Genomic DNA, 25951 nt, shown 5'->3' with positions numbered 1-25951 from the left:
TCATAGTGAGGATTAATTCATCCCACAGGTACACCTTGGAGACTCTCACTAATTATGTCTGTTATTTCCATGGTGCCATGGATTAGATGGCTCTTGATCTAAGCATTGACATAAAACTTTCCCATTAATTATAGGCAGTAAAAGAGAGACTTGGCAGGAACATTAATATATGACTTTACTGAAGGCCAAGTATAATAAAGGCAAGTACAACATGGAGAGTAATTGAGAACTAACATCTAGTTAACTTGATACGGACACTAGCTGGAGTCAGCAGTCCCAGGGCCGATCCCTTACAACCACTATAATGTTTTCCTGCCTAGTTTCTGACCTGATTCTGTTTTGTAAATTATCTCTTTCCCCGACAGTCAGAATAACTGACTGAATGGATTACTCAAAATCCGTGTCCCATTTTTATTTGATGCCTGTAGCTGTGACTTTCTACTCCCTTTAGGGAAGAAACCTTCCCCTTTCCTAGAATGGTTGGCTTTAAACCTATGATTTCAACAGGATAGCATCATCAGAAAATGGGAGTTCTGTGTGCCTGCTAGATGTAGAAAAGGGTATAAGGGAAACCTCTACCCAGATTAAGAGCATGTGTTTTCACCGTATTTACCAGAAATCAGTTTCTTTTTCAGTAAAGACATTACTTAAATGATGCCATTTGTGACTGAAGGTGATGCCACTGTTAATAAAGGCTTGGTATAGATCAAAACTTGAGATTGATCTTACCATGAACATTTATTATTTTCAAGTCAAAATTAAATCAACACAGTTTCACAGTGTACCTACTATATTCAAAATGCTACACTGGATCCTAAAAGGAACAAAATTTTTAAATTGTGGTTCTTGTCCCTGAATGTGTCTCATCTTATATACAGACCTTATTTAAAATGTTATTTTGTGATGAATTCCACTTTTCTTACCATGAAGTCAACATTCTTTTCCGGGATTTTATCCTTAGCAAATAATAAATGCTTCTGTTACTGATCTGCTTAAGATCAGCAATGGCCATTTCCTTGAGTTGCCCCTTTTTAGGAACCAGAGGAAGAACTACTAAAGAGAAAGGTGTGTGCCCTTTCTCCACAGCTGTGCTCTTAACACATTCAACCACCCAGGAGACAATTTTCTAGCTTATTTTTAAAGAAGTATCTTTTCTCATGGTCTCTGGCTTATTACAACATGTATAAATTATTTAGAATGGGTTAATAACCTCACGAGATCCCTTCTAAATAATACTAAGTTTAAATACTAACATCCTGTCTAAAACATTGCAAAAATACTGTTGTTCCTTCCTGCTGCAAATACTGTCTAAAGAGATAACTTTATACAACCATCTTATCTTTCCTTTTTTGGATATCTGAGCACTGTAATGTGTATTCATTTATATCTATCTATATATTTTGGCTTAAGCCATTGAATTTCATACACACACAGCCATCTACACAAATGTTCCCTTGATTCTTTGTCACATAGGCTGGAGGGCAAACAATAGACACAGGGGAATATAGTTTTTTGTGAAAATGATTAAGTGAATGACTTAGAAATTTACTAAATGCTTTCATCTACTACCCTAGAATTCTTAAAAGCTTTCTTATTTGCCTGTCTAGTATTCTTGAAGGAATCTCCTCAGCTATTTTTTATTTTTATTTTGAGCTGTTTGCTTAGCCTAACAAAGCTAACTTAGAGATATGTATTTATTTATTTTTTGCATGGGCAGGCACCTGGAATTGAACCTGGGTCTCCAGCGTGGCAGGCGAGAACTCTGCCTGCTGAGCCACCATGGCCCACCGTAACTTAGAGATATTTAGAAGAAAGATGTATTTACATTTTTTCCCTTATGCATTCATTCGTTCATTCATTCATACTTCTCCTGGTTCCAAAAATCAGTGCTTTCTTTTCAATGTATTATTTTAGCTAATCTAGGTCATATATATAGTAGACACCACATTTTACAGGGAGATAAACTTAGGCATGGACAGGTAACTTGTAAAAATTGCTTACTTTCAAAAGCATCCTTTTTTTGACTGCCCATATTTTTAAATAATTCTAGAAACTTAGGACTAGAAATGACCTGATGGATCACCTCGCCTAGATTACCATTTGATCCCATAACAGTTTTCTTTTTTATGTATTTCAATTATGATCAAATTTTACTTAGTATCAAATGCCTACAAACACGGGATCAGTGGGGTCTCTCACTAATTGCTATCTTCACAGTGCCCAGTGCTATGTACATGCAGAGGACACAAATATGGATTTATTATGATTTTAATAATATATTTTCAGTGTCACTCATGTGTGGGGTGCTGTAAGAGACTGCTATTTCAACAAGATCCATTCCCTGAAAATTTGGGACCTAAAATCAGAAATGAGCACATCTAGAAGTGGTCCATGGAGAAAGCAGCTCAATAAAGATGGGTGACAGCACGATACTAGGATTATCAAACCATTTAAGGTCATTTTAAGCATATTTTGAGACCATAGAATTGGCTAGTCACTCTATTTGATGGGTGTAGGTATCTGTTTTCCTTATTGTTATACTCCCTTACTTTCACGATTGAATTTAAGCAGTGCATTTGGGGGGGCTGATCAAGTAAAATACTCAACTTGAAGATGTGGAGACCATCCTTGATTTGGCTGATTTTGTTTCCTGGGGTGAGAGTAAATGTTCCAGTCTTCTTATAGGATGATCTGTATATCTGTTTGACTTAAAAAAAAAACAAAGGGTCAATGAGACATTTTTGCAGTGAAGATATATCTGTTTGACTTAAAAAAAAAAAAAGGGTCAATGAGACATTTTTGCAGTGAAGATATACAAATGGCCAATAAGCACATGAAAAGATGCTCAACATCACTGATTAGGGAATTGGAAGTCAAAACCATAGTGAAATACCACTTCACACCCTTTAAGTTATTGGAAAAAAAAAAAACATAACAAGTGTTGGTGAGGATGTGGAAAAATTAGAGCCCTTATACGTTGTTGGTGGCTTTGTAAAATGGTGCAGCCAATGTGGATATCAGTTTGGCGATTCCTCAAAAAATTGAACCTAGAATTACCATATGACCTGGCAATCCTATTTCTAGGTATATACCCCAAAGAATTGAAAACAGGCTCTCAAATAGACATTTATACACCAGTGTTTATAGCAATTATATTCACAATAACCAAAAGGTAGAAACAACCCCATTTTCCATAAATAGATGAATGGATAAACAAATGTGGTACATACACACTATGGAATATTATCAGCTGTAAAAGGGAGTGAATGCTACAACATGGATGAATCTTGAAGATATCATGTTACGTAAAATAAGCCAGGCACAAAAAGACAAAATTTTTCTTATCTCACTCATAAGAAATACCTAGAATAAAGAAATTTCATAGAGAGTGATAGTAGATTAAAGGTGACCAGGGGCTGGTGGGAGAGGGGTGGGGGAGTTGTTGCTTAATAGAAGCACAGTCTGTTTGAGGTGGTGAAAAAATTAGGGTAATTATGTTGGTTAGGGTAACACAGTATTTTGAATGCAATTAATATCACTGAATTGTACACTTGAAAATGGCTAAAACGGGAAATTTTGAGTTATATATATGTTACTACAATAAAAATTTAAAAAATGGGATTAACAGATGGATGGATTAATTCATTAGTTCATTTTTTAAAGTATTATTGAGTACTTGCTATGTGCTAAAAAATATTTCGGGCACTGGAGATAGGAAATTAAACAAAGTAGATGAGGTCACTCTCCTTATGGATTTACATTTTAATGGGGATCCTCTGCAATGTTTCTTTTCTAGAAGGAAGAAGTGTAACTGGATTAGTGACAGAGGAAATTAGAGAAGGGCTAAAAGGATGGAGACTGTGTTGAGGCAGCTCTTCTAATATCTTCAATCAGCTGGGAAGGAAAATAACCACGTGCCAACCTTCTAAGTAGTAACAGCCACACAAATGTAAATTTTTTTAAGAATGAGAATGGAAGGAATGTGAATTCATCCCCTTATACATTTCTTTAAATTTTGTTTTGATTTAGTTTCCCTATGAAGCTCAATTTGAATTATTGAATTTACAGTAGAGTGTTTTGAGTTCACAATCCAAGAAGAATCTCAGGGAACAAAATGCACTTTCATGGTTATGAGTGGTGAAGTCACTACCTTACCGTCCTGGGTTTGAGAGAGGTAGATGCTACAGAGGGAGAGGATTTGGGACAGCTGTTTCCTTCCTCCATTCCAGCACGAATAATCTCTTTAAGGTCATTCACAGAACCCTGCTAGGGGAGCCATAAAGGCTAGTCAATTGAAAGGACATTTGACATTCCCATTTTTGTCTTTTTGTGACCTTAGGACATGAAAGATACTGAGGTCAAAAGGTCTGGATAAAAGTTATAGGTCTCCACTCATCTGTTGTGTGACCTTGGGAGATATGTCCATAAAATCGAGTTATTATTATCTTCTTAAACTTTCCTTACAAGGTTATTGTGAGTCTCAGTGAGATGATACATGGAAAGATGACTTCCAAATAATAAAGTGCTATGTAAATGTAAAATAATTATATTATTATTCTATTTTTTTATTACATGATTATCATTATTCATGGTGTTGTATTTTTATTGACATGAAATATAGCCGGGAAGTTGAAAGGAAAGCTCTGGAAATAAATTACATGGATGTGAATCTGAATTCTACCGGTTGTTAGCAGGGCGACCTTGTTTGTTTAACCACTCTATGCCCTAGTTTCTTCATTTATAAAATGTAGGTAAGGACAGAACCCAATTTACAGGGTAGTCCTAAGGATTCAATGTGTCAATATTGCTATGTCCTTAGAATAGAGCCAGGTGCTTAGAATTGGTCACATGCTAGTTATATCTTATCAAAATAGGCATTCTGCAAAACATTGATACTTTTTCTACTTGTATAGTGAAGATGCCTCTCTTTATGTGTGTCATAAAACCTATTTAGCATTAAACCTATTCTCTCTCTGGTTGGAAGAAGTTTCCAAAACCACATAGGCACATAGTATGTAGTAATTCAATTGTTGAATAAAGCACCATAAATGAATTATATTGTATTAAAGAATTCCACAAATTATTAGAAAGTCATTATTCATTTTACTTTCACTAGCATTTTTCTTAACTAAGAATTTGGCAGAAAAAAGCAAAGGCAAGTGCAGCTACTGTATGGGGTAAAAGTCATGAAGATAAGATCTTCTTCTGTACACGAGGCTTCCTTGCTGTGGCAGAACCTGATGGGTGCATATATTCACCAAGCGTTGAGTCAGGGGCCTGTTTTCAGGACAGGATGATATATGAGTAGAGCTGGACTCCTTTGTGTTCCAACAGACAAGGCTATTGACAATATTCCACTAATGAAAATTCTGTTTGCCATTACCAAGTCAAGAGTAATCATTCACTTCAAGTAGGTTTCCAGCCTTCATTAAATCCATCGTATCCAGGAGTAAATGATTATGAGTATGAATCACAAGGTATATTTTCCTGTTTTGGGAATCCTGGATTTTATAGCAGGGAGCTGAATTAAATGGATGTTTAATGACAGCATGTTTATGCTTGTACTTTATGTGATCACACCCTCTTTGGGCCTTGCAAGCAGCCTAGAGAGGAAGGTACTGCTAGTGTCATTACTACTAATTTATTTTGCGGATAAACTGGTTGACTGACTTGCCAAGGAGCATGTAGATAGTGCATTATTAGGCAAGAGCCAAGTAAGACCACGATAGCATTAACTGAAAGCTTGTGGAATGTAGGGAGAATGTAAAGATGTATAGAGTTCCCCTGGTAATTAACACATAGCCCTGGATGCAATCTGTGCTCAATATAAAGTGAATGAATGCAATAATCCTAACATTTTAATTTGGGAATTGAAAGACTTGACCTAAAAATTAAGGAAAGACTATTAACTGTGTGGTTTTCTTCCTAAAAATGGAGATGATTAAAACTGCCCATGTTTAACCTGTTTTACTGGAGGTCAGAATGATAAATATAACAATATAATTATCTCTTTAATGTATATCTGGCATCTTTCTCCAAAGTAATTCAGACTACTTCTACTCATGATGTCTTCAAAATTGTAAAGGGAAATTCTCAAGTTGTTCAAGAAAAATGGATGAAAAATTAAGGTATTATTATTCCTGAGATATTCTTTAAAGTGTCTAGTTGTTTTACTTAAATCACCAGAAAGTTGATTAAATTTCATTTCTGATCCCCAAATTCTAAGATATCAGAGTTGTTCTAGTAGTTGAGGAGGAAATTTATGAGATTTAGTGGCCCAAGTAGGAAAACTATGAATTTCTGGATAGCAAAGGATGAATTTAAGTATTATTTCCAAGCTGAACAGTCATGTACTTAGGTCCTAAATAATTTCTCAAATGTCTCTCAATCTGTCTCTTCTTTTCTCTGGAAAAATGGAGTAAATGAAGGGGGTGATGACTCAAGGGGCTAAACAGTTAAAAAAAAAAAAACTAAGAATAGCTTCAGTAGTGCAAGGAAAAAGGTTAAGTCTTTATTTTCTGATCAAATAAAAAACTCCACATTTTTTTTCATAGAGATCTGAAGACAGAAATAATATCTCTCTGAGAAAGCTGGTATTTATTGCTTTTGTTTTTAAGTGCCTAACTTGATTCTGTCATGTCAAGACAGAGAGGAGAATATCAAGTAGCACCTAATATCTGCTTTTTAATCTCTGTCACCGTCACCCATTTCCATCCTGTTTCTACAATGGTTATCTTCTACATCAAAACATCTTCATTTCCCATAAACCCAGGGATAAAAGTCAGCAATGCTCAAACATTAGAGAACACACATTCTCTTTTCAGGCCTTTTTTTAATTTTTGTGGCCGGGGGGGGCGGGGCATAGGACTGCAATATTGGGGAATTGTGCCAGATTTTGAGATTCTGGGTTTACTTCTCCTTTCTAGTATTATCTATGTGAAACCTGGAGAACTTGCTAATAATTCAAATTCCTGGGCTCTACCCAGAAAGTTTTGAGGAACCACGAGGAATCTGTATTTTTAACAAGCACCTGAGGTGAATCTGATGCATATTCTTTGAAAAAAATAAACGCTGTCATCATCCGTTCTACTCAATTGGCATTTTCCAGTTTTCAAAGTGCTTACACATACATATTCAGTTCTGTGAGGTAGATGGGAATGATTATCACTATTCTGAGGATGAGAAAACAGACTCAGAGTTTAGCAATGATTTCCTCAAGGCCTCCTTATATTGCTCTTGGCTATTTCTCTGCATACCGACCCTTAGCTGACCTTTCTGTTTCTTCCTTTTCCTTGAAAAAGGAAGTCCTCAAATCCAGCCAGTGCTTTCTTGCCTGCCTTGCTCAACAATGAGACAAGTCTTTGGGGTGAAGGAAAATAATTTTATTTGTGAAATGTGGACGTTTCCCTATTTCATATACCTATATTGGTCACTAACCCCCCTTCCCTTATCTAGATGTGCTTTAGAAAACGTGTTCTGCTTCACTTTTGGAGAAAAAAAGAAATGTACCAATCTATTTTTATCTATATAGCTTTTTCACTTGTCTTTTTATGTTTTGTTACAATCCGGAGAATGAATCTCTTATCCTCATTCAGCTACACTGAACTGCTGCAGGGGATGTGTGTGTCCCCATTGACAATTGGGATTCCCCTCTCCCCTGGGGCCCCTTGCCTGTTTCATTCTCCTCCCAGCTGTCTTCTCCATGAGCCCCTGTCTGCCACCCTCTGAGACTGCTTTTTCCAGCTGGCAGCCTGGAAGCTCCAGGCCCCCAGACACAGTGTTTAAACCATATAACCTCATATACTTCAATCCTTCTCATTGCCCAAGTGAATCTAGGCTAAGTCCACAGTTTTGTGGCTACTGAGCTACCGAGAATGGATCCCACATTCATTTTCAGTAGCTTCCTGGACCTGCATTTTCTTTTTCTTTTTTTGCGCTCTAGTAGGGTGTATCCAGCCCACACCTGTCTCTGCTTTAAATCACCTGTTTAATCCTTTATCACCCATTTTTTGGGCATTAGCCAAGATGCTCAGAGATATGACTGTGAATAAGGAGGGGTTAGGGATGTTTGAAGACAACTGATTGCAATCAATTGTAAATATAACTATTAGTCACTCCCATACCTTGGCATGAATGAAAGTGGTTATACCTTTTGCATTAAGGAAATCCTTCATGCTGCTTTTTAACTTTGATTGTAAATTGTCTCCTCTGCTGAGCTTTCCACAAGATCCAGCTGTTAACACAAGCACTTCTAGAGACCTAATTGCACTCTAAAGCTGGTTATCGACTGCCCTTGCCCAAGTCACCTTCCCAACCAAACCTCATTCCCCCTTCTGTGCAGGGCACTCAGTCCTTTGTAGAGACCTAGTGTGCTTTGGATCATTACAGAAAGCACCAAGAAATCTGGGTTCCAACATTTTCCCCTATTTCAAAATGAGCTGAAAGTGGGGTCCAACATGAGGGCCTAAGAGACCACTGCTACTTTCTCCAGTGTCCACTGCCTTCTTTCCAAACCAGAGAATTCTACGGTGCTCCAGCTTACTGGAAAGAGTGTGGATCGTGTTCTCTCGGGACCCCGACCCCTAACTCATTCTTTTATGCACACAGTGTCGATTAACCAGTCTGTAGTTGTGTTTTCTCTTGGGGGAGGGACTGGATAGAGCGGACCCAAGCTGCAGTTACCTCGCTCTGCCTCTGAGAATTTCTCATCCAGACCTCAATCACGTAGGATTGCGTAGAGAGAAGAAAAGGGGAGAGACAGAAGACGGGGAGGAGGGGAGGAGGGGAGAAGGGGAGGAGGGAAGGAGGGGGGAGGGGAGGAGGGGAGGAGGGGAGGAGGGGAGGAGGGGAGGAGGGGAGGAGGGGGGAAGAGGGGTGAGGAGAGGGAGGAAGGAGACGGAGTCTGCGAGTAGAGGGCGCAATCAAGGGAGGAGGACCCGAGCGCGCTGCGCTCCCCTGCGCTTCGCTGAGCTCCGGGAGCCCGCCTCCCAGCCCAGCCCCACCTGGGTGCTCGCACGCTTTCCCGCGAGTCGGCAAGAGGCGCAAGAGGAACTCCAGAGAACGCCAGCTCACCGTCCCACCTGCCGTCTCCGTGGCGGTCGCCTCCGCCTGGAGTTTCCTGCGGGTAGCGCTCAAGCCTGCGAGCCCGCGGGGCGGCGGCGCCAGGGAGCCGGTGAGGCTCTGCGCGCCCAGAACCTCAGCCCATGAATGGGACTCAGCACTGAGCGCCCCCTCCCGGATCTGGGGAGGCGGCGGCGCTCCGGTGGGAGGCGCCCCCTGAGCCCTTGGCTCTGAGTGGCCGCCCGCGCAGCAAGTTGGGCGAGTTGGCGGCTGCCCCCACCTGCCTCTTAGCTCCGGCCCCCAAGTCTGTGTCGGGCTTCGAGGGCCCGGGTCGCACTTTCAGCCGCCTCTCGCAGTCGTCCGGAGCGGCCTAGGGGCCCCACCTGCGCCCCCGGCGCCAGACCATGGTGGGTAGCTCAGGCCCGGAGCCGCAGCCGCCGCGAACCGACGTCGCCCGCAGCAAGCCCCGGCCCCACCCGAGCAGACGCGCGGGTGTTCGCTGCGCGCCGGTCAATTCCTTCCTCCGTCGGGATGGGCCGAGCGGGACTGAATGATCGGCCTTGCGTCGGGCGGGTAATTCCCATCTGATCTGCTGCCTGTGAGCTGCCGACTGCCGGGGCACGCGAGTCTGGGAGGGGGGCCCTGGCAGCGCGGCGATGACCTGATCCCGAGCCCGCCAGGGTGCCCCTTCCCTCCCTCGCTCCCTCTGAGCCGGTGCCGAGACTGGCTCGGTGCGGCGGTCCCTGACCGACCATGGCGGGGAGCTCCAGTTAAAGACGCGTGTAGGTGCCCTGCTGAAGAGGACACCTTCGGCATTGCTGCCTTTTGAGGGGGCTTATTTAAACTACTGAGTCATTCCAGATTTAAGATTCCCTAAATACTCACCAACTGTGCCGGTCTCGTGCCGGAAAGCAAACGGAAAGAGAGAAAGAGCGCCGCTCTCGGGACCCGGCGGATCCCCAGTGCTCGCCTCTGCCGGGTTTCTCCCGGAGGGTGCTTGGCCCTTGAGGATCTCCCTCCCTCCATCCCTTCTTCCGTCCCTCCTTCCTTCCCCCTTTCCCTCTTCCCTCCCACCTCCCTTGCCTCTAGCTCTCTTTGCAGCGCTGCTGGCGGGGAGTCGCGCTGAGCGCAGCTGGAAACAGCTGTCCACTCTCGGCGCCCCTTCCCGACTCTGGCTAACCGCTCCCACTTCGCGCTTCTCGGAATTCCAGAACTCGGGTTGCCGGACCCTGGAGAACCGCAGCCGGTCCGATGCATTCTGTAGACTTCACCCAGCCGGGACCGACCGCCTAATCTCCAGAACTGCGGCCCGCAGGGAGTTAATTTGCTGCCTTCCTACCCTTCTCTCTTGCGGTTGGTGGCTTGTTTTCTAGAGGAACGTTTTGTTCACTTTTTAGTATTTTCTACCGGGGATACGCTACCAGCCTCGGTCCAGACACTGCTTTCTAAACGGGTTTTATATGTATGTTTGTGTAGAAATACTTTGGACACCATACAACGCTTGCGCCTCACCGAACAGGGGCACAGCTTGTTATTTTGGACATTTCGTCTTCCCCTTCCACTTGGTACCCCGAACGCAGTGTGACCAAACTCCTCACTGCCCTTTGGACGCGGATCGCCTTGGGGTGCAAGCCTCTAGTTCGCAGCAAGGCTTGGGACCGCCCCGTCCCTGCCGCCAGCGGTCAGGGAAGTTTACATCTGGATTTTCACACATTTTGTTGCCACTGCCCAGACTCTGACTAACCTTGTGGGCGCCGGGTTTTCGGTACTGCGGCCTGTTCGAATATTAGCACTGCCTCCCGGCCGCCTGCCCTGTCCCTTCGGGCCGCCGAGGTTCTGCCCTCGCCCCGACTGAGTGCGTTCCCGAAGGCGCAGCGGAGCCGGGGGTCTGGGGCGCACGCTCAGCAGCCATGGCTGCGGCGATAGCCAGCTCCTTGATCCGGCAGAAGCGGCAGGCGAGGGAGTCCAACAGCGACCGGGTGTCGGCCTCCAAGCGCCGCTCCAGCCCCAGCAAAGACGGGCGCTCCCTGTGCGAGAGGCACGTCCTCGGGGTGTTCAGCAAAGTGCGCTTCTGCAGCGGCCGCAAGAGGCCGGTGAGGCGGAGACCAGGTCAGTAGAAGCCCGGACTATCGGCTCCCCAGAGGCTGACACCCTCTCTCCCCTTCCGCAAAGCACCTGGGGGCACCCGTGGAAAAAGATTTCCCTTTTCCATTCTGATTTCTCTTTACCCCTGATTTCCAAACATCTCTTTCAACCACCCTCTGCCAGTTAATAGCTTTTCTTCCCATATTCAGGAAAACATTTTCTACCTTGATTTTGGAATTTGATTAGGATGAGAGTTAATGTCCCTTGTCCAAAATAGCCTGTAGAGTCCGTGAGGACAGTGATCACCTACCTTTCTTTCTTCCTCCCATCCATCCTTCCTCCCATCCTTCCTTCCTTCCTTCCTTCCTTCCTTCCTTCCTTCCTTCCTTCCTTCCTTCCTTCCTTCCTTCCTTCCTTCCTCCCTTCTTTCCTTCCTTCTCTTTCTTTCATTCCCATCCAAACGTCTATCCTTCTGCCCATCAATCCATCCATCCATCCATCCATCCATCCATCCATCCATCCATCCATCCATCCACCATCATGCTTAGTACTCTGAAGATCTAAATATCAAACTTCCTTCCTTTATCCTGTATAATAGTATAGTTCTTCGCACATAATAGGCACTTACCAGACACTAGATGAACATAAGTTTAATTCTCTTTCACTGACTCTTTCTTCGGCAACAGGGCATTACATCTTTCAGACATCTCAGTCAATTTCTCACGTCCCCATTTTTCCACATACCCTTTTCACTTCCTTTTCCACAGACCTCCTTTTCCCTATTCTATTTTTCCAACCACTCTCATGGTTTCCAAACGCTTTTCTCATTAATCCTCTGCACACTCACTTACTTTTGGGACAGTAAGGGAGCAGCAAAGTATTTGCAGTTTGACTGTGTAAAGAAAACTTCAGAATTATTAGCTACTCTGATGGTCTAGCCTTTTTGAAGCTGATTCCCTCTGTGGCCCTAAACCCAAATGGTTGGTCTATGATAAAGTACTGTTTATGAAGAGGGACTGGATATCTTGAGTTTCAGCATGAATATCCCTAGTTCAAGGCAGGCCAGTTCTCCTGCTTGCAAGAATGAAAACAAAATTGTAGAGGCCTGTTTTTCCACCAGATATTGTTGTTCCTTCTGGGTGTGGCTGCAGGGTCATCTGCAATCTGCAGATATGTTACACATCCTGTGGACAACTGAAAGGAAATATTGTCTGAAAAAGCAGCCTGCTCTGTGATTAGTTGACTGGCTTAGTTAGCTGCTTTGCACGTCTGATTATGGTGTTCTCTTGGGTTCCAAGAGTGAGGCCCATGAACTAGATTCATTGGGGAATCATTTAGAAAATCTGGATGAGGGGTTTAGATTTAGTTTAGAAATTTGGGATTAGGTTTTGTGGAGAAGACTTCTTACCTCATTTGTGATTGGTCTTTCTTGAGATTATTTACGCCATCGTGGGCTCATTTTTGACAAATCTCTTTCTTTTTCTTTTTCTTTTTTTTTTGCGTGGGGAGGCACTGGGAATCGAACCTGGGTTTCTGGCATGGCAGGCGAGAACTCTGCCACTGAGCCACTGTCGCACCACCCCTGTGGGCTCATTTTTTAAATTCTTAATTTGTGATGGTGATACAATAGTTAATTTCAGGAATAAACAAAAATAATTATGATCTGGTAGTGACCCAAGACAGGATCTACTTAATTCTCTCTTGTTTTACATCCAATTAATATAGCCTGCTTATTTCATAAAGTAGCAATTTATGCAAAGAACTAGAGTTATCTCTACAAAATAAATAATTAATATTAGGGAAAATAAAATCCTATATTTGTTTCACAGGGATCTCAGGGCTTATGTAGTGTATAAAGAATTTCAAGGCTCTGAATTCGATATGACTCTTGCTTCCCAGTTTGTGACATGTGTTCTTGCACTCTAGTTGGGATACTTCTATGTGAGCAGTTATATTGTGCGCTTAGCCTCCTCACCTGAAAATAAGGTACTAAAAATGATAGGTGGATTATATTCTTGAATGGATAAACTCATCTGGTCTTTTAAAGTTGATTTGGAAATGAGCAATTCTCATGGCTTAATTTTGCATGATTGGGAAGGACTATATTAATTGCTTCCTGCGGCCCTTTCCTTAGCAACTTATTGGAAATTAGAAAATTTGAAGGCATTGCTGAGTTTTCTTCCATGTTCATGTAATCTGCTCCTCTTTTTCATCTATTTAATGTGCGTCTTGGCAGAGAGAATCTTGACTGGTGATTCCCCTTAGCTGAAATATCACATGCCAATCCAGCAGAGAGATGGCAGGAACTGTTATGACATGCCCACTGCAAGGGCATCATGTATGTACCTATACACCACGGACTTCAGGCTGTTCTGAGGCTTAGCTTAGAAAAATAGGAGTGTGGGGTGCAGAAAAGCTTTTTGGGAAGATGATAGTGTGTCATTATTGCTACTAACAAAGCCAAATAATTAATCTGTTGATTTGCTGTCAGCAACCATGATTCACATAGCAAGGGATGAACCTATTTATAGAAGGATAGCACCTTCCACTTCTTAATTCCAAAGAGGAATCTTTAGCTGGATTGGGGTAATGTTGCTAAATACCGAAAAAAAAAAAAAAGTTGAAGAAAACCCATTTGAGGGAATCTGTTTTTTAAGCACTTCTATGGTCATTTAATATTCGAGTTATTTTTGAAATCACTAGCCCTTCTAAACCACATCCTTGTGAATTACAAACTGAGTCACAGTTCATCCTGATAAAGAATTTGCCTTCTGAATTTCTATCCTTAAAACATACTTTTCTCTGACTAGACTTTATAAGGAAGTGAGGCTGAAGCAGTGAGGCTAAACTAAGGGTAAGATGGGATTTGTGTGGTTGTATTTTTTATTTCAGTGCTGACACAGTGAGTGTCTCTCAATCTCTTTTCTTAGTTCACCAAGTTCTAATATGTGTAATGTTGGAATTTTATTAACACAGCAGGAATATTGAAATTATGATATAGGGCTCAGGTTTTAAAATCACAGTTCATGGAATTAAAATGTGAGTAATGGCAGGTCAGCATCTCACCTTGCACGTTGGCTCCAGGGCCCCATGCATGCAGGCCTGGTTTCATGAATGCCATCCCTGGGGCTTAAAGTGATAGTGCAGACTGGGATTGGTAGCAAAATCCTTACCTTTGTAGATGAGAAACCCTAGAACTGCAGCAAGTTCGTGGTTTACACAAGGCCATATGGCTTGATTGTGGCAAAAGTGGGTCTAAAATTGGATTCAGTTGATTCTCTTTGTCTGTGCTCTTCCCAAAACAACACAGAAAAGTAGTATGAAGAACTGGGCATCCTCTGTCAAATGACAGAAGTAATTTTGCATTTGTCTTTTCTCATTAGGGAATGAGCTTATTATGATCATTTTGTAATTAGAGCAAGAATAGTGCGGAATGCTGGAGGTGACTCTTAGGAGGAGGCATAGGCTAAATCCAGCAATTGGAGTTCTAAAGCTACCACCCTATAGCTGGCATTCATTTTGGAAGTGAATCCAATAGTCAAGACATAGCAGATAACAGGCACTGCCTGTTTAAATGAAATGCTGGGGACCCAGAACTGGCAAGATGGCTTTGGTCATTGAACCATGAAAAGGCTTTAGAACAATCCTGTTTGTTTATTTTCTAGTAAAGAAACGAGCATTTCTCTGGTCATGATTTCAGCTGCTATTTTTTGTGTGAAATACTTGTGGGGGCAAGCCCTGCTAAGATATTTGCTTAAATGTTGATGCCACTGCATTTGCTGTATCAAGGTTATTTGCACATCCTTATGAATTGGATGGCTTCTTCATTTCCAATGTTTGCTTTATTTTTGAGTGGAGACACTGTGCAAATAATTGACTCCAAATTTATGTTTTGACTCAGAATTTACTGCAGATAATGGGTAGCATTCACTACCAAGAAAGGGGACGGCATTTTTAGGTAATCTCTGACTGTCTGAGCTGCCACCAACCTTGGAGTTCTGCTAATAGTTCTCATTTTTCAGATGAGATCCTTTCTAGAAAGCGGCAGTAACTTCATAGATCTAATCTATGTATGCTAAGTGATTTTGGAGTTTCTTTAAAAAAAAAAATTTTGTGTGTAATTAGGACCCTCCTTCAAATCAGAGCATTGAAAAAAGAAATCCCTCATCTAAGTAACCGAAGATATTTTTCACAGTTTAAATATGTGATTTTATACCCTTCCTTTTAAAACAATGATGTAATGGAATTACCCTGAATGGTTAAAATAAATCAAAGAAATGTTTGTAATTTTACCAAATTCTTTTGACTTTCTTATTTTCTGAGTCCTAATTTCTCCTGTTATAAAAATTGTGGTTATTCAGAATATTTCAGTATTCTTCCAACTTGTTTTGGTAGATGTATAGTATTCAAAGCACACGCTCATTCACCATTTTACCATCCTTTTACATAGAAGAAATACATCATAGGAAATAGAACTTCAAGAAGAAAAATGGCAGCATGGAGAAAATAGTTCTTAATCATATCTCTGGAATATCAGATTTTTATAAATTGAAATAATTTTGGTCAATATATAAATCAAGATTAGATTTTTATGGCAGGTACATTTTACATTTATAGCAAGTGCTTTATTGTGTTTTCTCTTTTGAAAGTATGATTCACATCTGAACCACAAAATCAGCTTAATTAGATGATATTTGGTTTGATGCTTGTTAAAAAAATGTACTTGTCTCTTCAGAAACCCACCCTAGAGTTTAAACTGATATATATATATGTGTTTTTTTTTGCATTTTCTCTACAGCAGTGCATTCTCATCAACAGATTATGTTTCCATTGTAAGAACATTTTAAAATAGGAGCTACTGTGATCTCTTGATTCTTTCCATCCCACAGAGATCTCATCAAGCTGTAACTCAGGATTAAATCTTTAAAGTTTAGTGAAGTTGATATTCTTTAACAGAATCAGAAAAATAATTTGCAGGAAATGAGGCAGTCTCTGTATTTAAGAAAGCAGTAGGAATATTTTTGGAAGATCTTTAGAAACTAAAGCTCAGTCTCATAACATAAAAGTCCTGTGTTTACTAATATAGTACCACACTGCTTTTATTTTTGGTGACAGCATATTTACACATGGATAGAACAGGGTTGATTTGGTTTGGGAAATTTATTAATACTGATTAATTTTTTTTGTCTCTTCCTTGAGTACTTCATCATAATGCGTATTTCCTATTGATATTTCCTCCTGGAGTCATTTTCAATTTTTATTATTGCCTTGTTAAACATAGGGGAACCACTTAATATACCACATTTTAGATTTTGTATTGTGACTTACCCATTGAACTACAGAGTCTGTCTTGTTGTCCAAAGAAAAATGTGCCACATCCAGAGGGCACTGATTCTGACCCATCTTCTAAGCATCTCTGTGAGGGGGGTACTTAGATGCAAAATATCTATCAATTAATCATATGCAGTAATAACTTTAATAATAATAAGTTGACTATATGACTTTAGGATTTACTAGTTTCTTCAAAACTTTTTTCCCTCTTTTATTCTTTAAAGGTAGTTAGCCCCGTCTTAGAAATAAGAAAATTAAGCCCCAAAGTGTCAGAGTTCAGGTTCAGAAAGAAGCTGAGCTGTCAATGAACCCGAGTGTTCACACTGCACATCATCTCTCTGTTCCACCAGGTTGAGCTAAGAAGCCCTTGAATCTGAATAATTTGACTCAGGCTAGGAAACTCCTGGAGGAGGGAATATGAGTGAGTTCAGGGAAATACGGAGCATGACTCCATTGTTTGCTTTGGACTGTGTGTGATCTGAATTCTCTCGGGAGGACTGTGAGGTAGAGAAGCTGGTGGAGATCACCTGGCAGGTGGAGAAGCTGGTGGAGATCACCTGGCTTGTAGCTGTGTTATGTGCTGGCCGCAGGCTTCTGACTGGGGTGTCCTCTGCACACCTGAAGCCTCGAGAAAGCAGAAGCTGCCACTTGGGACATCGAAGGGCCCTTTGGGAGACTTGGGTCTAGAGAGGCAGGCTTTCTTGACGGTAAACATAAACAGTTGCTTCAGATGTTTTTGAGAAGGTAGAGGTTGATACCAAGCTCAGTCCTACAGGGTTTAACCTTTGTTGTTGTTGCCTTTTAAGTGACAGTGTAGTAGGGTGGTTAAGTCCATGGAGTTTGGAGTGGGATCTGAATTCAGATTTGATATATTGTTTAACAACATTAGAAAGTTTCATAATGTTTCTGAGTTTCAGTTTGCTGATCTGTGAAATGAAGCTATTATGTATAGCATTTGGTCAGGAAAGATCTCATTAAGGAAGAATTTGAAGTTTTCTAAGCTGAGTTTTGAAGGGTGACGCAGGTGGTTCTCAAAATGTGGTACAGAGGCCATAGGGGCAACTTGAGTATCTTTCAAGGGGTCAACGAGGTCAAAACTATTTTTACAATAATATTTTGTAGTAGAAGTAAAGCATTGTTTTTTCACTTAATCTGTCACTAATCTGTCACAAGTGTCCAGTGGAATTTTCCAGAAACTATATGATGTCTACAGTTGGAAAAGGTTATCAAAAATTTCCTGCCTTTCTAAGCATATATCTGTGTGAGGCCAACTTATCTTTATAAACTTCAAACACAGCAACATATTGTAAGACATCAAATATGGGAGTGGATTTGAGACTCCAATTGACTTCTATTAAGCCAAGCATTAAAGAGATTTGCAAGCATATAAGCCTCATTTTTCACTAATATTTTTGTTTTGAAAAATTATTTTTAATTAGTAGAACATGTTATTTGTGTGAACACAATTTATGTTTCTTATTTATAGAAACACGTTAAATAAACAAAAGCACTTTGGGAAACTTAGTACCTTTTAGAAGTGTAAAAGGGTCCAAACCAAAAAGTTTGAGAACCACTGGTCTGTGCCATAGATGTTATTGACACAGAATAGGGTGGTGGCCAGGGATATGTAAAGAGCAGATGAAGGTAGAATGAAAAGATATGGTAATAGAACATGAGAGTAGAGAGAGAGAAGGGCGCTTTGATGGTTCCTGGCTGAACAGTTCAACAGTGTATGAGGTCTTTGCTGAGATGGAGGAAAACTGGGGAGAAGCAAGGTAGAAATAGGTCAAATAATATAATCTGCAACCTACAAAGTACTATAGAATGCTAATGTGAAAAATAGTTTTACTGTGTGCTGAAGATGCTGAGCACTTATCCTTAGTAGATATTTACTTGACTCTTGAACCTTCAAGGAAACATTGCCGCCTCCTTTGGTGATGAGCTTCCACCTTGCAAAGGCAATCCAACAAGCAAATATGTTTTAGGCAGAGAAAATTATTAAGGAAATTAGATAATCTGAGTAGTTTTCTAGTCCTTTTTTTTTAAAATAGAAGTTATAGGTTTGTAGAAAAAATCATGCAGAAAATAGCAGAGTTCTCATATATCCTGATAACACACAGCATTTTCTCTATTATTAACACTTAGTTAGTGTGGTAACTTTGTTACAATTGATGAAACAATATTATTATAATTTTATTATTAACCATACTCCATAGTTTATGGTAGGGTCACTGTGTTGTACAGTCCTATGTTTTCTTAAAAACTTTTACTCTGGTAACATATACAACCTAAAATTGCCTCTTCTAACCATAGTCAAAAATAAAATTCAGTGGCATTAACTACACTGACAATGTTGTGCTACCATCACCACCATTTTAGTCTCAAAACTTTTCCATCACCCCAAACAGAAATCTATATTAATTAAGCGTTAACTCCCCACTCCTTGCCCCCATTCCAGTTCCTGTTAACCTGCATTCTAGTTTCTGACTCTATGAATTTGCTTATTCTAATTATCCCATATCACTGAGATACTACAATATTTGTGCTTTTTTTTTTTCCTGGCTTGTTTTACTCAGCATGATGTCTGCAAGTTTTAACCATGTTGAAGTATGCGTCTGAACTTCATTCTTTTTTTTCAGCAAAATATATTCCATTGTATATCTATTTTGTTTGTCCATTCATCTGTTGATGGACACTTGGGTTGCTTTCATCTTTTGGCAATTGTGAATAATGCTGCTGTGAACATCGGTGTGCAAATACCCATTTGAGTTCCTGCTTTTAATTCTTTTGAGTATAAACCTAGAAGTGAAATTGCTGGGGCATATGGTAATTCTATACTTAACTTTCTGAGGACCTGTTGAACTGTTTTGCACAGCAGGTGCACCATTTTACATTTCCAGTAACAATAAATGGGTGTTTCTCTTTCTCTACATCCTCTCTAACACTTGTTATTATTATTATTTTTAATGTTAACCATTCTAGTGGATATGAAATGGTATCTCATTGCAGTTTTGATTTGCATATCCCTAAAGACTAATATGTTGAGCATCTTTTCATGTGCTTTTTGACCATGTTCTAGCTTGCTAGCTACCAGAATGCAATATACCAGAAACAGAATGGCTTTTTAAAGGGGGAATTTAAAAAGGGGTTGCTAGTTTACAGTTCCAAGGCTGAGAAAATGTCCCAATTAAAACAAGTCTATAGAAATGTCCAATCAAAGGCATCCAGAGAAAGATACCTTGGTTCAAGAAGGCCAATGAAGTTCAGGGTTTCTCTCTCAAGTGAAAAGGCACATGGTGAACACAGTCAGAGTTTCTTTCTCGGCTGAAAGGGCACGTGGCGAGCATGGCATCATCTGCTAGCTTTCTCTCCTGGCTTCCTGTTTCATGAAGCTCCCCAGGAGGCATTTTCCTTCTTCATCTCCAAAGGTTGCTGGCTTGTGGGCTCTCTGCTTCGTGGTGCTGCAGCATTCTCTGCACTCTGAATCTCTTTCATTCTCCAAAATGTTTCCTCTTTCACAGGACTCCAGAAACTCATCAAGACCCACCCAAATGGGTGGAGACATGTCTCTACCTAACCCAGTTTAACAACCACTCTTGATTAAATCACATTTCCAGGGAGATAATCTAATTACAGTTTCAAACATACAATACTGAATAGGGATTAGAAGAAATGACTGCCTTTACAAAATGGAATTAGGGTTAAAACATGGTTTTTCTAGGGTACATACATCCTTTCAAACCAGCACAGACCATTTGTGTCTCTTCTTTGGAGAAATGTCTATTCAAGCTTATTACCATTTTAAAATTGGGTTGTGACCTTCTTTGTCCCTCATAACAGTTTTTGATTTGACCTCTATTTTATCTGATATCCAGGTTATGTATTTTTTCCATCCTTTCACTTTCAAGCTACTTTAGGTGCATCTCTTGTAAATAGCTTATAGTTGCGTCATGCTCTTTTATCCATTCTGCAGTCTTTACATAGTGACTAGAAAGTTTAATCCCTTTACATTTAAAGTAAATACTGACAATGCATGACTTTATTCTGCCATTTTGCTATTTGATCTTTGTGTGTTTTATATGTTTATTGTCTCTTGATTCTTCAGTTAATGACAACTCTCATATTTATTTGATTTTTTTGTTATTATACCATTTTGAGTCCCTTGTCTTTCCTTCTGTCTGTATTTATTCAGATATTTTCTTTGTTGTTACTATGGGACTTAAATTAACATTCTAAATCTATAATATTTGCAGTCATGTTTGTTTCAATACCAGCCTAACTTTATATCATACACATCCACTGTTCCTGTATCTCCCAATCTCCTTTTTGTTGTCCTTGTTACAAATTATATCTTTGTATATCATGTAACTAAAACTGTAGATTTATCATTCCTTCTTTGTGTGTTTGCATATTAGAACCTGGAAAAAGTAAAAAGTGAAGTTACACACCCCCTAAAAATACTGTACAGTACTATTGGCATTTATAATTACCCATATGGTTACCTTTACCAGAGGACTTTATTTCTTTAACCACTTTAATCCACTGTCTAGTGTCCTTTCAGTCTGACGAACTCCCATTATCATTGCTTCTAGGCGAGGTCAGGTAGCGATGAAATCCCTCAGGTTTGCTTATCTTTGAATGTCTTAACCTTGACATTTTTGAAAGACAGTATCACTGGATGTAAGATTGTTGGTAGGCAATTCTTTTCTTCTATTAGTTTAAATATTTTGACCCACTACCTTCTTGCCTTCGTGATTTCCGATGAGAAATTGTCACTTACTCTTATTGGTGCTCCTTTGAATACAATAGGTGGCTTTTCTCTTGGAACTTTCAGACCACTCTCCCTGACCTTGGCTTTTGACATTTTGACTGATATGTAACTGGGCTTGGTTCTCTGAGGTTATCATGTTTGGTGGTGTGCATATCCATATCTTTTATTAAATTGGGAACTTTTCTTCCATTATTACTTTGAGTATTCCTTCTGCCCCCTGCTCGCTTTCTTCTTCTGGCATTGTTATAATGCTTGTTTTGGACACCTTCATGGTGTCTCACAGATATCTTGGGCTCTGTTTTCTTTTTTTTTGCTTTCTTTCTTTTTCTCTCTCCTCCTCAGCACTAGTTATTTTTATTGTTTTGTCTTTGAAGTCACTGATTAATTATTCTGCCACCTCTAGTCCACTGTTTAAAATCTCTAGAGAGGGTGGGCCACGGTGGCTCAGCAGGTAAGAATGCTTGCCTGCCATGCCTGAGGACCCAGGTTCGATTCCCGGTGCCTGCCCATGTAAAAAATAAAAATAAAAAAATAAAATAAATCTCTAGAGAATTTTTCATTTCAGTTATGTTTGTCTTAACTCCATTATACTTGTTTAGTTCTTTTTTAAATTTTCTGCATTTTTTTGAGATTCTTATTTTGTTCATTCATTGGTTTCCTTCTATCCTTTACTTATTTTTTCCATAGCTCCTTGAGCATATTGAAGATTATTGTTTTATAGTCTTTGTCTGGTATGTCCAAAATCATATCTTATTCTTTGTTGGTTTCTGATGTTTAATCCTGTTCCTTTGGATGAGGCATCATTTCCATTTTCTTTGTCTGTCTGTCTGTTATTTTATGTTTATATTTATACAAACTGTTTTAATGCTTTTGTGTGTTAACTCTGGGATTTAGTTCCTGATCTATATGTTCCTTATGTTTGTATTTAGCATTAGTATGACAGAGATTTCCTTGCAGACCAGAAGCTAATGTAAATAAACAAATCATGCACACAGCTCCTTTCAGTGTCCTTTCAGTCTGCAAATTGTCTCTTTGTTGCTGATGCACTGCTGCAGAGTTTAGCCCTCCTATTGAGAAGATCAATGAGATGTGTAGTCCTCTCTGAATTTTCTGAGTCTGTGCCTTGTCCTGGACTTGTTGGTAGTCTTAGGAATTCCCATGTTTATAAGAATTCAAATGTCTCCTCTATTCCTTATGGAATAGGACCCCCTTCTATTCCAGAGTGCTGTATTTTATGACTTAAGCTGATAATCTTTTGCTGCAGGTGGCTTTGGCTTAACCATTTCTTATACTGGTTTAGCTATCTACAAGCTGCTTCTGTCTGCAGGGCAAGTTTTGAGAGGCTGAGCCCAAGATGAGTTTTCTGGTTCTGATTTTCATATTTCTATCTGAGAGATTGACAGTGAAATACCAGCACTCCATTAAATGCATTAGGATTATTCTGCTCCCCCAAGTGCAGTGCCAGAGACCCACAATAGGAGTGCTATATGGCTCCCCACTATGCTACAGAGGGTGTCAGAGAGGGACCAAAAAGAGTGCCTACATTTTTCCTACCATTTTTCAAGGTGTGTTTCTTTATTTGTCACTTCCTCAATTACTGCAACTCTTTAACTGTTTTCTGAAGTTTCGAGGAAGATCACTTTGATAGTTTTTGCTCATCATTCAAAGATTTTGTTGGCAAATGGCACCTTGGAGCATCTTATGCTAACCTCTTGGTTGACCAGAAGTTCAGTCTTTTTTTTTTTTTTTTAAATGAATTTGCTGGTGTCAAGTAATAGGGTCACAAGGCCTTAAGATCAGTCTTGGTTCCCTAGAAGGGAGGAATGACATAAGGCAAGAAATCACATAATGTTAGATCTTAGAGTTGATATGAACCAATGAGTCTAATCTCTAGCTGCAAAATAATATCAACTGGGAGTCTTTAAAAACTTACTGCTGCCATACCTCTAGAAATATGATTTATTGTTTCCACTCTGGGACCAAGGCATCCGTCCTCAGGTTTTTTGTTTTGTTTTTAATTTTTTTGATCAACTTAGTGATTCCAATGTACAGCCAGGGTTGAGGATTAATAACCTTGCTCAATCTATTCATTTCATACCTTAGAAGAGTCTTATGGCCCTTAAACAAAAACCTTTATCCATCAGTGCTTTTAAGAATACATTTGTGATGCATAGAAATTGTGTACACTAATCTTATTTATAATTATGATCCCTTCTGTTTGCATAATGTTGAATCTTTAAAATGCTTAATGGTGTCCAAAGAACTTTGAGAAGCAACATATTCTATGCTCACGTGCCCCATTTTTTACTTGATTGTAAGTTCCAAAGAGCATAACCTGCACCTTGTTTTCGCTGCATCTCCTGCACCCAGTGTACTGTCCATGTCACTGCAGTTTTTCAATCACATTTAGTGACTAAATGACTTATGGAATCTCACCTTTATAGCACATCTTTGAGGAAGGAGGGATTCTTAAGTTAATATCTCCAGTTCCTACATAAGAATGCTGAGGCTGAGCAAGCCTGGAGCTTCCCAGTTTCACAGAACTAGTTAGAAATATTTTCTGGGCTTGAACTCGGATTTGCTTTCCTACTCTAGTTTCTTTCTGCTTTGTCACCACTGGAATTGTTTCTACCATCAGTTGGACTTCAGTTTCCTTCTCTCAAAACAAGAGAATTATATTAAAGGATATCTAAGGGCCAAAAGAAGCTTGAAAAGCCATTAAATCTATTCATTCCTTTACCTCCAGGAGAAATGCATATGACTGGGGACATGAAACATTAAACAGCTAACTGCTTCTTACTTAGAGAGGAAGGATATAACCCATTTTCCCAGTGTGCTGTTTTGGATGTTCCTAACTGCAGTCCATAGTTTAATTATTTGTAATGTAGCAATAGCATGTTTTTGCCCAAAATGTCAATCTTTATTTCTTTTGACCTTAATCTAGTACTATTCTCTCCCTTCAAGATTCGAGATTAAATCCAGTATGCCATGGTGTTTTAAACTTCTTAAAATCTAGGGTCAAAAAGGGTATTTAAGAGAAGTGTGATAGAGAAAAAACAGTGAGATTGTCAAAGTTCCAAAAAAGAAAAAAGAAAAATTTCCAAAAAGATATTTTTTTATGTTCTTGGTGACTTAAAAGTTCTATTTTAATGTTGGAAATTCAAAAGGTAACCTTCACAGTTCCTTAGAACCAGCTCATACCCTCCAAATAATTAAAAATCGGGGTAAAATTTAAATAAGTATCAAAAGTAGGGATCCATAATCAAATTACCTGGTTAGAATAAATTTCAGATTCTGTTTTTGGGCAAACAGCTCCAGCTGAGCTGCTCACATAATATTTATTCTGTATGTGAAATTAAGTGGGAGAGAAGACCTTAGGAAAGATAGTGACCCCAAATCATCCAAAGAGTGGAATGGCAAAGACCAAGTGGTGTCAGAGGAATTAATTTTGAAAATGAAAACAATCTCATATTCTAAGGAAACTGAAGTTTCTCATTCTGAAAGGAGTTAAAGCTGTTTTGGTGTCATACTTCAAAGGGAGACTGGGGTGGATTTTTTTGCAACCAGATAGAGTGCAGCCATAGGGGAGGGTTAAGTGACATATTAGATGATGGCTCAGAATCCTAGAATTCTAGTTATGGAGGTCATACTGATAGAATTCCAGGTTTCCTCTGGAATCCTCTTCTTGGGTAGAATCCCTCTGAGAAATTGGAAAATATTTATTCTCCTTCAGAAAAATAAAGAGGGTTCCTGTTTGCCTCCTTGCTACCCCTGTCTTTTCCCTGTTGGTCCCTGGGCCATTTACCTGTATAGCTTTTTCCCAGGAAATGAGTTGTCAGCACCAAGGCTGGGCCAACTTTATATTCTGCAGCTCTGGTTTCCAGTGTCTTCCTATTCTTCCTTCTTCACATACAGGTCATGAGAAAAGCAATGGCAAGAGGGAAACTTAACTGCATTTTCTGGGTTACCATGTGGCTTCTTGAGTTAGCATTCATTCACTATGATTCTGCCAAGGGGACCACCAAATTGGTTGGGAGGGCCTGTCCACTTCTGGGTGATTTTTAGTCTGGTGAAGAGAGTGGTTCTTTGGCCCTAAATCTTGTTATTTTTACCTAATCCTACTGTAGTTTCCTGCTCTCTTTATCTTGGCAAGCAACCATATCAATATGAAGCCGATTTTTATTGAGCCGATGGACACTGTTAAGGGGGTTAGAGAGTTGCAGGTTTCACATACTTGGGTTCATTAATTTAATCCAGGCTGTTACATGAAATTCTGATTCGAAACTCTTGCTGGAATTGGCACTTTGGTTAGAACTTTTTTCTCAGGCCACCACATATCCAGAGTCTGAGGATGTGTGTCTCCCACTCCTAGTTCTTGGGGTATGGACTTAGCTGCCAGGTTTGAATTGTAAAACTTCATGCATCATTGCAATCAACTGGCCCCAGTTACAGATGAGGGAACTGAGCCTCAGAGGGGGATAAGTTAGGCCACAATTTTGAAGGGCAGAGCTAAGACTGAAACTTGGTTTAAGCCCGTGAATTACTGCTGCCACAGCTGCCTCCTGGTAGGACATTATCCAGTGCTAGTAGCAAGATCTCTCTAGCTACAGGTCCCGTTTTGTGCTTGAGTAATTAAATATGCATTCTTGCATTTAAATACCTATGGTTAAGTGATATTGCCAGAAATCTATTGGGTATCTGCCA

At 40.0% G+C, this 25951-nt stretch overlaps 1 protein-coding gene across 7 annotated transcripts in view; it reads left to right on the top strand.

Moving 5' to 3' along the window:
* Positions 1 to 25951, top strand: part of FGF12 (fibroblast growth factor 12) — a 621973-nt gene that overhangs the window by 337642 nt on the left and 258380 nt on the right. The window contains exon 1 of one of the 7 annotated variants that reach the window (XM_077117890.1): positions 9448 to 9467. The exons of 5 other annotated variants lie outside the window; for them this stretch is intronic. Coding sequence is in view for 1 of the 2 variants with exons in the window: in XM_077117884.1 (XP_076973999.1) it covers positions 10971 to 11169 (199 nt within the window). In the remaining variant the exon portion in view is untranslated. Of the gene's footprint in view, positions 1 to 9447; positions 9468 to 10955; positions 11170 to 25951 lie in introns of those variants that run through there. One more of the 7 variants, XM_077117884.1, reaches the window with a different exon arrangement.

The sequence above is a fragment of the Tamandua tetradactyla genome, chromosome 10 (genome assembly GCF_023851605.1).
Source record: "Tamandua tetradactyla isolate mTamTet1 chromosome 10, mTamTet1.pri, whole genome shotgun sequence".
NCBI classification, from domain to species: domain Eukaryota; kingdom Metazoa; phylum Chordata; class Mammalia; order Pilosa; family Myrmecophagidae; genus Tamandua; species Tamandua tetradactyla.
The sequence above is the reverse complement of the archived record's forward strand: the minus strand, read 5'-3'. Positions and strand labels throughout refer to the sequence as shown.